This window comes from Pipistrellus hanaki, assembly GCF_964339955.1.
Source record: "Pipistrellus hanaki genome assembly, chromosome: 2".
Lineage (NCBI taxonomy): Eukaryota > Metazoa > Chordata > Mammalia > Chiroptera > Vespertilionidae > Pipistrellus > Pipistrellus hanaki.
In genome coordinates, this window is record NC_140504.1 from 181,963,719 (window position 1) to 181,976,010 (window position 12,292).

The 12,292-nt window shown below is 44.7% G+C and overlaps 1 protein-coding gene across 9 annotated transcripts in view; it reads right to left on the reverse strand.

The window, feature by feature from the left end:
* The window catches only part of ZCCHC17 (zinc finger CCHC-type containing 17), a 39,740-nt gene that overhangs the window by 10,193 nt on the left and 17,255 nt on the right, over nt 1–12,292 (reverse strand). For 8 of the 9 annotated variants that reach the window (XM_084874363.1, XM_084874362.1, XM_084874369.1 and 5 more), the window contains 3 exons: nt 8,689–8,789; nt 7,394–7,485; nt 1,572–1,672 (listed from right to left, as the gene is read on the reverse strand). In XM_084874363.1, the coding sequence (XP_084730489.1) occupies nt 1,572–1,672; nt 7,394–7,485; nt 8,689–8,789 (294 nt within the window). The remainder of the gene's footprint in view (nt 1–1,571; nt 1,673–7,393; nt 7,486–8,688; nt 8,790–12,292) is intronic. The other variant, XM_084874370.1, reaches the window with a different exon arrangement.

Consider the following 12,292-nt stretch of genomic DNA (forward strand, 5'->3'; position numbering starts at 1 on the left):
ACAGGCACTGTCACCTAGGGCACTTGACATGCACAGATTGTCAGGTCTGGCAAGGGCCTTAGAAATAATCAAATCCAAGACTGCATTTGCAGAGAATATGAAGGCTCAGAGTAGAAAAGTAGTGCAAGGTCACACAGATAGCAGCAGAAGTAAAACTTACCTAGGGTCCTGTGCCCCCCTGCCCTGTACTCTTTCTGCTGCACCAAAGCCAACCACCTTTGGCCCAGCCTTTGCCGACTGGCCAAATTCCATCTCTCATAATTCTTCTCTGCCTCATGTCATACCTGGTGGACACAAGTTGAAGGTAAGAAGACCCCACCTTCCCTGAGCCTACAGTGCTATCAAGGGCCCCTTTAAAAGATGCCACAGAGCTGGTTTTGCCTGAGCTTACTGTAGACCCTATCTCAGGGGCACAGAGAATTGGATAAAACCATCAAAAGCAACATGTAAACTACTTTGTAACTCAGAATCCAGAAGCTGGATGGTGCCTGAAAGAATACAGCATAAGCCGAAACCGGTTTGGCTCAGTGGTAGAGCGTTGGCCTGTGGACTGAAAGTCCCAGGTTTGATTCCGGTCAAGGGCATGTACCTTGGTTGCGGGTACATCCCCAGTAGGGGGTGTGCAAGAGGCAGCTGATCAATGATTCTCTCTCATTGATGTTTCTAACTCTCTATCCCTCTCTCCTCCTCTCTGTAAAAAATCAATAAAATATATATTAAAAAAAAGAAAAAGAAAAAGAATACAGCATAGTTTTCCAAATATTTGAAATGCTCCCACAATTCCTCTGAGGAGGTATTCTTTCTCTCCATTTCATTTTTCCTTCCTCCCTCTGCATTAATGATAAATAGGGGCTTAAACCCCACAACCTCAACCAGGGCGCAAATAGAAAAATCAGCAAGGCTAGGTAGATGGAAAGCTCGGGAGCATGGTGACAAATTGAGGCCACTCTGAAATGAGAAGTTGGCAATCCCTCTCATTACTGCTCTAACAAGGAAGTCGGGCTGAAAGAGCTCTTTAATATTTGAGTAAGACTAGAGGAAACCTGAGGAAGCAGGGCTAAAAGGAAATGACTAGAGGGTGTTCTTTATTACTAAAAGGATACTACATTCAGAACTCTGAAGTTAAAAGAGATGAGCAAGAAAGGGTTTAACTTGAATCCTTAAGGAATATATTTCTAAGTTGCTTAATTATTGCAGCAGAACAATAATGATACTTTGGAGATAAAATTTATTAGAGTGTTAATCATAATCCAACACTCTTACCTTCCTGGCAGAGTACCTGGGACCTTGCCCAGATAGGGCATTAGCTGCAGAGAGGTGAGAAGAGGTGGTGATGGTATAATAGGGTCACCACCAGAGCCAGCAGCAGGGCTAGCATTCAGAAAAGGAAACAGAAAAAGTAGCAAGCCATAAACTCTGATGTAAGTCTGGTAGAAATAATAGCATGAACAGGTCAAGCCATTAGTTGGCTTAAAAACAGGGTGAACTAAACTCACTAGGCTACTTACTCATCCAATACAGGGTCTGCCCACAAGGAGAGACAGACTGAAATGGCAGAGGCTTCACCTTACCTTTACAGCCACACTTCTTACAGGTAGTGTTCAGGACAGCCTCAAGGGTGATTTTCTGCCCAGTGTAATCCTGGAAGGACCGCCTCCGCCTCTCTTCTTGCCTGTAATGAAAAGGATACTGTGACTGTGGGCCTGCTTAAGAGATGTGGCCAGAGATACTACAAGGTAATGCTGTATGTTGGTTTTTGTTTTGCTTTTGTCAGGTAGAAGGGAGAAAGAAGGAAAAGTGCTGGGCATAAGGAGCACTAAAAGTGATGGGCACTAAAAGCAATGGTGTGAAATAGACATTTTTTTTTTTTTCATTCAGGACAAGGCTCTAAATTAATAATTATGAATGAAACTAGACTTCATCTCATCGATGCACAGAGGATAAAGAGATAATTATGCATCTTGCTAAGTCCCCTACAACCCTTACAAGATCACGCCTGGATATAAAAGACCTTTAAAGGCTTCCTGGAAAAACAAGTCCAAATTCCTTACTTTGGCATTCAAGTCCTTTTACTGTCTAACCTATTTTTCCAGCCTCATCTTTACTTGTACAATATGCTCTAGCCACCTAGACTACTTTACTTTCTCTAGATGGACATCTCTTGATTCATGGGTTAATGCTCAACCACTGAAACACAATGGCCAGGCTCCTCAAACCATTTCTACTGCCTCGAATGCCATTCCTTCTCCTGCTGCCTGACAAAATCTTATCCATTCCTCAAGAACTAGTTCAAATGCCACTTCTCTATCACCAGAGCCTTAAATCAACTCTTTCTCTTCAAGTTAATTTCTAGAATCCTTTCTTTCTTTCTTTTTTTTAATCCTTACCCGAGGGCATGTTCATTGGTATTTGAGAGAGGGAAAGGAAGGGAATGAGGGAGGGAGAGGGAGAAACACTGGTTGCCTTCCATGCACCAACCAAGGGTTGAACTCACAACCGAGATATGGGCTCTGACTGGGAATAGAACCTGTGACTTTTGGGTGTACGGGACGATGCTCCAACCTACACCTACGGAGCGACCCTGAGCCAGGACTGGAATCCTTTCTTTCAACCACTCTTTTAGCACTTATTGAAGTTATTTGCATAATTATTTCATTACACTAGGCAGTAAGGTCCTTGGGCAGAAATCTTGGTATTGCCATTCTACCTCAAACAGAATATGAACCCAAAACACTTGTTGAATGAAGGAATAAATGAATACATTAACTAAATGACTGCTATACATCAGATACAATGGGAAATAAGTTAAGATGTAGCCCATTTTCCCATCTATTCTTTTAAAAGATATGATAATTTCAGATGTTAGAAGAAAAACAAAGAGACATTTTAAAACAGTAACCACAATTAGTTATTATAAATTAAGTTTCTATGATAGACTAAACAATAAGCTAGGCTCTTTACAAACAAGATTTTATTTAAATCATTCTATCATTTCTGAGGTAGGTGTCATTTTATAGTGAAGAAGTTATAGTTCAGGGAGGCTAGGTAATTGCTCAAAGTCATACTACTCTGGGGCAGAATTAGAACTCTTTCTGATTCCGGTCTACTCTAAAACCTGGAGAATCCAAGATGGCTGCTCGGGTAGGCAACTAGCCGCAGCCGCACACAACAATTTCAATAAAATACAACTAAAATATAAAATGGACATTACCCAGAACTACAGGAAAGTCGACTGACTGGAAATTCTACAAGAAGCAAGGAGAAAACCAGAAGGAAGCGCGGAGGAGCTGTAAAAGCCCAAGATACGGAGACACGTGATGTGCGCGGAGAGGACGGAGCCGGAGAGGAGGGAGGCTGAGTGCCTGGCTGGCGTTCCCAAGCGGGAAGGAGAGAAAAGCTCCAACTGTGCTGGGCCCAGCTCCAACTGCTCTGAACCCCAATTCTAGGCCAGACCCCGGGGACCCAGGCTCACCCATAGGGAGCTGGGCTGTAAGGCGGAACCCCGGGGAGCGGCGAAAGGAGGTCCCGGAGGCGCACACATTGCGCGCAGAGAAGGGCCGGCTGGCTGTGCAGCAGGATTGCCCCAGTGGGAAGGAGACAGGGGCTCCAGACTGCTCTGAATGCCACCTCCAATCCCACTACCAACTGAACCCCAATACCGGACTCATTGGGGAAGAGCATAGACAGTTTGGCAGCAGGCGAAAATCGAGGGCACCTTTCTCTCAGAGGCGCTTGCAACAAGTACTGAAGGACCCTGAGTCTCAGGAGTCGCAAAGGGCGGGGCTGACGGAAGCCAAGGCTGTAGGCTCCACCCTGAAACCCCACCCCATCAGGAAAGCTGCCTGCGAAAATGCCTAAACCAAATAGATCACAAACGAAAGAAATGGAGGACAAAAAGCGACTGGATATAGAGTTCAAAACCACACTTATAAGGTTTTTCAAGAGTTTCCTAGAAAAGGCCGATAAAATAAATGAGACCTATGAGGATATGAAAAGGGATCAACAAGAAATAAAGAATACATTGTCTGAAATAAAAAATATTATACAGAGTCCTAAAAACAGAATAGAAGATCGCAAGAATCAAGTCAAAGATTTGGAACATAAAGAGCCAGAAGACACTCCTCTGCAAAAGCTAGAAGGCAAGAGAATCCAGAAAATTGAAGATGATGTAAGAAACCTCTGGGACAACTTCAAACGATCCAACATCAGAATTATGGGGGTCCCAGAAGATGAGAGAGAGCAAGATATCGAAAACATACTGAAAGAGTGACAGAAAACTTCCCCCACCTGGTGAAAGAATTGGACTTACAAGTCCAGGAAACACACAGAACTCCAAATAAAAGGAATCCAAAGAGGACCACACCAAAACAAATCATAATTAAGATTCCAAGAGCAAAAGACAAAGAGAGAATATTAAAAGCAGCAAGAGCTAAGCAGGTAGTTACCTATAAAGGAGCACCTATACGATTGTCAGCTGATTTCTCAACAGAAACCATGCAGGCCAGACGGGAATGGCAAGAAATATTCAAGGTGATGAATATAAGAACCTACAGCCAAAGATAATCTATCCAGCAAAGCTATCACTCAGATTCGAAGGTCAGATAAAGAGCTTCACTAATAAAAAAAAGCTAAAGGAGTTCATCACCACCAAACCAGAATTATATGAATTGCTGAAGGGGGTTCTTTCAGAAGAGAAAGTAAATAAAGATAAAAATTATGAACAACAAATACGTAACTATCAACAAGTGAATCTGAAAACCAAGGAAACTAAAAAAAAAAAAATCTGAGGAACAATATTACCTGTTGAATATAATAGAATCAGAGGTATGGAAGGGGAGTGAACTGATGATTCTTGGGGAAAAGGGGAGAGGGGGATGTGGGAAGAGACTGAACATAAACTGTGCACCTATGGATGAGGACAATGGGGGGTGGGGAAAGGGCAGAGGGTGGGGTGAGAAGGGGGGGGGAAGGAACATTTGTAATAATATGAACAATAAAAACTTATTAAAAATAAATAAATAAATAAATAAATAAAAAATAAAACCTGTCATCATTTCACCATGCCATGCTTCTTTCCTGGATGCAGCTCTACAAACAGTTTTAACAAAGTACTGCTTCCACTTGGTTATTACTAGAAACAGTTTATACATAGAAACACATCCAGTGTATACCCAGGGAGCCTTTTCCCTTCCCTATTCTTTTTTTTTTTTTTTTTTAATATTTTATTGTTTTGGTTTTTTTTTACAGAGAGGAAGCGAGAGAGATAAGAGAGCTAGAAACGTCGATGAGAGAGAAACATCGACCCGCAACCAATGTACATGCCCCTGACCAGAATCGAACCTGGGACCTTTCAGTTTGCAGACAGATGCTCTACCACTAAGACAAACCGGTTTCGGCTCCCTTCCCTATTCTTGTTTTGAGAAAGAGAGGTAGCTCTTTTATGTTACTTATTTTCATATTTTACCCTTGCACAGGTGGCTTTGGGAAATTTTACTGGTTTTTAATGAGGCTGCACAGCATAAAATTATTTGGAGCGGAAGCAGTTTATTATAATGCAATTGATAAATGCCAGAATTAGATAACATTTCTGAGCAGAGTTATAAGAGATTCCTACTATAAATGAAAAGTGTTTTGTCAATAATCAGCCCTACAAACTTGTCAATATGTAGAGACTAAATTACAGATATATGAAAAATTCTGTAAATTGCATGTAACTGCTAGAAGCATCATATAGTATAAAGGAGATTAGCTTTAATGTCAGGGAGGCTGAAATTAAAAATCCTAACCCACTATGATTTTCTATAAAACCCTAGGCAAGTTATTACAAGCATCATGTTAGAGACTAGAGATATAAAGTAAAATGGAGAAAATATCTACTTTGCAGGTTGTTATGAGAATCAGATGCACTAATGTACATAAACTGCCTTGCACAATACCTGGCACATAGTATGTATTCAATAAATATCACTTCCCTTCCTTTAAGATAAAATACCTTCATATCCAAAGTGATTTCACTGAGTACAATAAACGTAGGGTTTCCAAACTTTTCACCATCAAGATATCACTCATGCAACATTTTTTTTTCTTATTTTCTAAAAATTGATATCATAACTATCATTGAGAGCACCTGATTAGTATGAGTTAAATATAAAACTTTATCATCAAAAGCAACAACATAATGTCGTGGTTAACATGAGGATAAATGTATGATTTTGGTTGGTTTTCTGAAACACTGGAAGCAGTTCATAAATCCCTAAGACTCCTTTTGAAGAGGTTTTAAGGATCTAGGGGGAAAAATAGAAAATAAAAAAACAATAACAACCAAAAAGGACCTAGGAGCCCCTGGTTAGAAATCACTGGCATATTCAAGAAATACAGATGCACCAAAACCAGTATGGCTCAGTGGATACAGCATCAGCCTGTAGACTGAAAGGTTCCAGGTTCGATTCTGGTCAAGGGCATGTACCTTGGTTGCGGGCACATCCCCAGTGGGGGTTGTGCGGGAGGCAGCTGATCAATGTTTCTCTCTCCTTGATGTTTCTAACTCTCTATCTCTCTCCCTTCCTCTCTGTAAAAAAAAAAAAAAATTAATAAAATATATATATTAAAAAAGAAGTACAAATGGTAAATTCTCCGTATCACCAGACATTATCCTACATAAATAGAAAATCTTCCACTGGCAAATTAAAGGTCAGAAGAGCCAATGAGCCCTAGCTGCTTTGGCTCAGTGTATACAGCATCGGCCTGTGGACTGAAGGATCCCGGGTTCAATTCCGGTCAAGGGCACATGCCCAGGTTGCGTTCTCAATCCCCAGTGTGTGTGTGTGGGGGGGGGGGGGGGGGGGGGAACGCGTGCGTGCAGGAGGCAGCTGATCAATGATTTTCTCTCATCAGTGATGTTTCTATCTCCCTCTCTGAAAGCAATAAAAATATATTTTAAAAAAGAAGAAGTGCCAATGAAAGTAAGATGTAGTGTTCAGAATACAGTGCATCCCAAGACACAGGCAGCTAAACCCTATTGGAGTTGCTCCTAGATTACCCTCCCCTCCAAATGGGTCTCTTCCTTTTTTAGTCCCAGTGCTAGGAGAGTGGCAAATAACAGTACTTCATGAATACTTGCTTGCTGACTGGCTAAAGGGCAGAAGCAGAAAAAGAGTAAAGGAAAAGAAACGAAACCCACAAGGGAGCACTTCGGTGCTGGGAGCTTTGCGTGTTACAAGTGTTATATATAACACTATACTAGCACCTCTGAAATCCAAGGACAGAGGTTACAGAGCTCATCAATACACAGCCTAATAATGGCAGGGTTTCCCGTCAGCCTGATTCACTACAGCACTCCAAGGTTTGAGAGACAGAGAATCTCTCAATTAGCATTCCCAAACCTTTTACCTACTCAATGATAACGTTGTTGGGGTCGAGGTCCTTCCCAGTCCCTTGGTTGACAACTTTCATGGAGAGAGATACTTTTATCCTATCATTTTTCATCTGAAAAAGATGAAAACCAAGTCACTAAAGGGTCAAAGTACGTCATTTAGACCACTGATCTAGAATTATCTAAAAATAGAAATTTTTATCGTCATAACAAACAGTACTCCTCTAATAGCAAAGGTCCTATGCTAGGAGAATTTTAGGAAATGGTTTTTATCTCTTTTTGCCCCTCTTGGGGGGAAAGACAAAAATGGTTGTCCCCAAATCCAAGTTCTGTCAGTGACCCAGCAGAAAATAAAAGCTGTTTCTTCCAGGTAAACTCAGCATAGTGATCAATGGGTTTCAGAACATTCCAATAGGCTAGATCTCCTTTGGACTTGGCCTAGATCCTCTATATACATGAGGATAATTGTTAGCCACTTTGGTCTTCTTTTGCTTCCTCCAGCATATGAAGCCCTTCTTTACTTCAGGGTCTTTGACCAGCTATTCTTTACCAAGAATATATTTATCTCAGCTTTTCATAACTACTTCCTTCCCAGTTCATACGCCATCTCCTCAGAAAGCCCATTCCTGACGACTTTATCTAAACCTACCTCTGATATTGTTTGAACCCATTATAGCACTTACAATAATTTTTAACTATTTTGTTTACTTTTTCTTTCTCTCCTCCAGTTATATTCTATATAAGCTCTATAACAGCTGGGGTCATCTATGTCTAGTTCACTCTGTCCTTCTGACCTAATACATATAAAGCACTCGAATACTGTTGAATAGTATCTCTTTCAGGCTGTCACCCCTGATAGCAGAGCAGACCTCAGTATATGCTCATATTTCTCCTGTGGTCTTCCCATAAACCTATGGGCATATAAAAATACTTGCAGTATATTATCTACAAAGGTTAAAAATAAAAATTATAAAATTACATATGAATGGATGACCCATAGCCCACATACCCTCGAGTGAGCTGTAACAGGGTCCTCCAGAGCTTACTCATTTTCCTCATGCTGCATGGTGCCAGATATTAGGAAAAGTGACTGTAAACTCTACGTCTTTTGTACTACACTTATTGTAGTTTACATCATTCCTTCTCAGTTTGAGAGGAGAACCAGAAGGTTTATATTCAGGACAGATTATGGGGCAGGATTCAAAATAAAATTCTCAGCCACAATTAACAACATATACACACCACATTAAAATACCAAGAAAATCCCGGCTTTTCCTAATCCTTTCTAACCAAATGAAATTAGCACAGAACTTTACCTCTCGGCCAATAAGCTTCACCCATACTTTGTCTCCAACATCTACTATCTCAGAAGGCTTATCCACACGACAGGATGACATATGAGTTCGATGGACCAGACCTGGGCACAAGAAAAAGAAATAAAGCACAAGGTATGTCTGGTGTGATGCTCTACCTCTGGTGTTTATACTCTAAATAACAAGGTAACAAGAAGATGGAAGTTGGGAATTCACTAAAAAAAAAAATCATTAATTTAAAATTGCAAATTAAAACTATTCAAGATCACTTTTTATATCTAATCAACTAACAAATATTCTTTTAAAAAATATATTTTATTGATTTTTTACAGAGAGGAAGGGAGAGAGACAGAGAGCCAGAAACATCGACCAGCCACCTCCTGCACACCCCATACCAGGGATGTGCCCACAACCAACGTACATGCCCTTGACAGGAATCGAACCCGGGACCTTACAGTCCACAGACCGACACTCTACCACTGAGCCAAATCGGTTTCGGCACAAATATTCTTTAAAATAGTGCTCAAGCCGGGTCTGGTGCGGCCAGGCCCGGAGCAGCGACTGCCAGGCTGGGAGCGGCCAGGCCCGGAGCAGCCGGGTCTGGTGCGGCCAGGCCAGGAGCAGCGGCTGCCAGGCTGGGAGCGGCCAGGCCCGGAGTAGCAGCTGCCAGGCTGGGAGCGGCCAGGCCCGAAGCAGCCGGGTCTGGTGCGGCCAGGCTAGGAGCAGCGGCTGCCAGGCTGGGAGCGGCCAGGCCCGGAGCAGCCGGGTCTGGTGCGGCCAGGCCCGGAGCAGTGGCTGCCAGGCTGGGAGTGGCCAGGCCTGGAGAAGCGGCTGCCAGGCTGGGAGCGGCCAGGCCCGGAGCAGCCGGGTCTGGTGCGGCCAGACCCGGAGCAGCGGCTGCCAGGCTGGGAGCGGCCAGGCCCGGAGCAGCCGGGTCTGGTGCGGCCAGGCCCGGAGCAGCGGCTGCCAGGCTGGGAGCGGCCAGGCCCGGAGCAGCCGGGTCTTGTGCGGCCAGGCCAGGAGCAGCGGCTGCCAGGCTGGGAGCGGCCAGGCCCGGAGCAGCAGCTGCCAGGCTGGAAGCGGCCAGGCCCGGAGCAGCCGGGTCTGGTGCGGCCAGGCCCGGAGCAGCGGCTGCCAGGCTGGGAGCGGCCAGGCCCGGAGCAGCCGGGTCTTGTGCGGCCAGGCCAGGAGCAGCGGCTGCCAGGCTGGGAGCGGCCAGGCCCGGAGCAGCAGCTGCCAGGCTGGGAGCGGCCAGGCCCGGAGCAGCGGCTGCCAGGCTGGGAGCGGCCAGGCCCGGAGCAGCCAGGTCTGGTGCGGCCAGGCCCGGAGCAGTGACTGCCAGGCTGGGAGTGGCCAGGCCTGGAGAAGCGGCTGCCAGGCTGGGAGCGGCCAGGCCCGGAGCAGCCGGGTCTGGTGCGGCCAGGCCCGGAGCAGCGGCTGCCAGGCTGGGAGCGGCCAGGCCCGGAGCAGCCGGGTCTGGTGCGGCCAGGCCAGGAGCAGCGGCTGCCAGGCTGGGAGCGGCCAGGCCCGGAGCAGCCTGGTCTGGTGCGGCCAGGCCCGGAACAGCGGCTGCCAGGCTGGGAGTGGCCAGGCCCGGAGCAGCCGGGTCTGGTGCGGCCAGGACAGGAGCAGCGGCTGCCAGGCTGGGAGCGGCCAGGCCCGGAGCAGCAGCTGCCAGGCTGGGAGCGGCCAGGCCCGGAGCGGCCGGGACCGGAGCAACCGGGCCCAGAGCAGCCGGGTCGGGTGCGGCCAGGCCTATAGCAGCAACAGCCAAGTCCAGAGCAACTAGGTCGGGAGAGGCAGTGACCAGACCCAGAGCAGCTGGTTGTGGAATGAACCAGAGCAACAGAGGCCAGGCCCGGAGCAACCAGGCCCGAAACAGCTCGCTCCTCGCCTGTCCCTGCCCATGGCTGCCTCTCAGACATGGCTGGAAACTTTTGTGGGAACTTGAGGGTCTGCTGAATCAAGTGATGAAGGCTTAGATCTGGATGTGTTGAGTTAGTATAGCGCTGGGGTGTTGATCTGTGAGTGCCTTGGGTGGGGCCTGGATGAGGCTGGTTGACCTATTTGGAAATGTCTTTTGTGTGAAGTGTATCATTGGGCATGTGGAGGTATTATTGATATGAGAAAATGCTAAGTAACAGATTTACTATCTGAAAAGGGATTTACTATCGGGAAAAGGGAGGAAGAGACTGAACATAAACTGTGCACCTATGGATGAGGACAATGGGGGATGGGGAGGGGGCAGAGGGTGGGGTGGGAACCTGGTGGAGGGGGGAAGAAATGAGGAACCTTTGTAATAATATGAACAATAAAGATTGATTAAAAAAAAAAAAAAAAAAAAATTAGAGCTGACCTAACCCTCTATTGCGGGCACAACAACACAGGCTTAGATAATCAAGGTAGTTTATGCCCCAGCTGAGTATCTCAGTTGGTTACAGCATCATCCCAAGGTTGCATGTTTGATCCCTGGTCACGGCACGTTCAAGAATCAATCAATGGCCGAAACCGGTTTGGCTCAGTGGATAGAGCGTCGGCCTGCGGAGTTAAAGGTCCTGGGTTCGATTCCGGTCAAGGGCATGTACCTTGGTTGTGGGCACATCCCCAGTAGGGGGTGTGCAAGAGGCAGCTGATTGATGTTTCTCTCTCATCGATGTTTCAAACTATCCCTTTCTCTTCCTCTCTGTAAAAAATCAATAAAATATATTTTTTTAAAAAGAATCAATCAATGAATGCATAAATAAGTAGAATAACAAATTAATGTTTCCCTCTCTCCCTTCTCTCTAAAATTAAAAAAAAAAAAAAAAAAAAAAAAGGGTACTTCATATTCTCAACCATTGCAATTCATTGTTTTAGGGTCAAACACAAGACAATAGTTAAATCATCCAAATCAAATAATATTTCTTAAGACTCTTATCAGGATTATAAACCACAAAAAATTATCAATGCCCATTTTTACCACCAGGTGGCAAGAGTCAGCCAAAGGGAAGCAAAGAGACAAAGCCCTGCATGTGTAAACTGAGCAACTTGATACAGCCCTGGTGGAAGCCAGATTAATCCTGTACTCCCCAGCAAAATTAACAAAATGTTTCTCAGTTGTATTCTGTTCCTTGATTAATTACTAATCTGTCCCTGACTAATAATTAATTTAGCACATAATCACTTCTGGGACTCTATCCTAAGAAAATAATCTTATACACAGAAAAGGCTATATGCATCTGGGAAAGCAATCTACATCAAATTATGCAATGTATTTTTAAAAATAGAGAAAAATTAGAAATAACTTAATATCCAACAGTAGGATAATGGAAAATGAACTATAGTATAGAGAGCCACTTGATGGCCCATTAAAAATGATGTTCAAGCCCTAGCCGGTTTGGCTCAGTGGATAGAGCGTCAGCCTGGGGACTCAAGGGTCCCAGACTCGATTCTGGTCAAGCGCATGTGCCTTGGTTGCGGGCACATACCCAGTGGGGAGTGTGCAGGAGGCAGCTGATCGATGTTTCTCTCTCATTATTGATGTTTCTATCTTTCTCTCTCCCTCTCCGAAATCAATAAAAATATATTTTTAAGTGATATTCAAAGATTACATAAAAATGTCAATAAT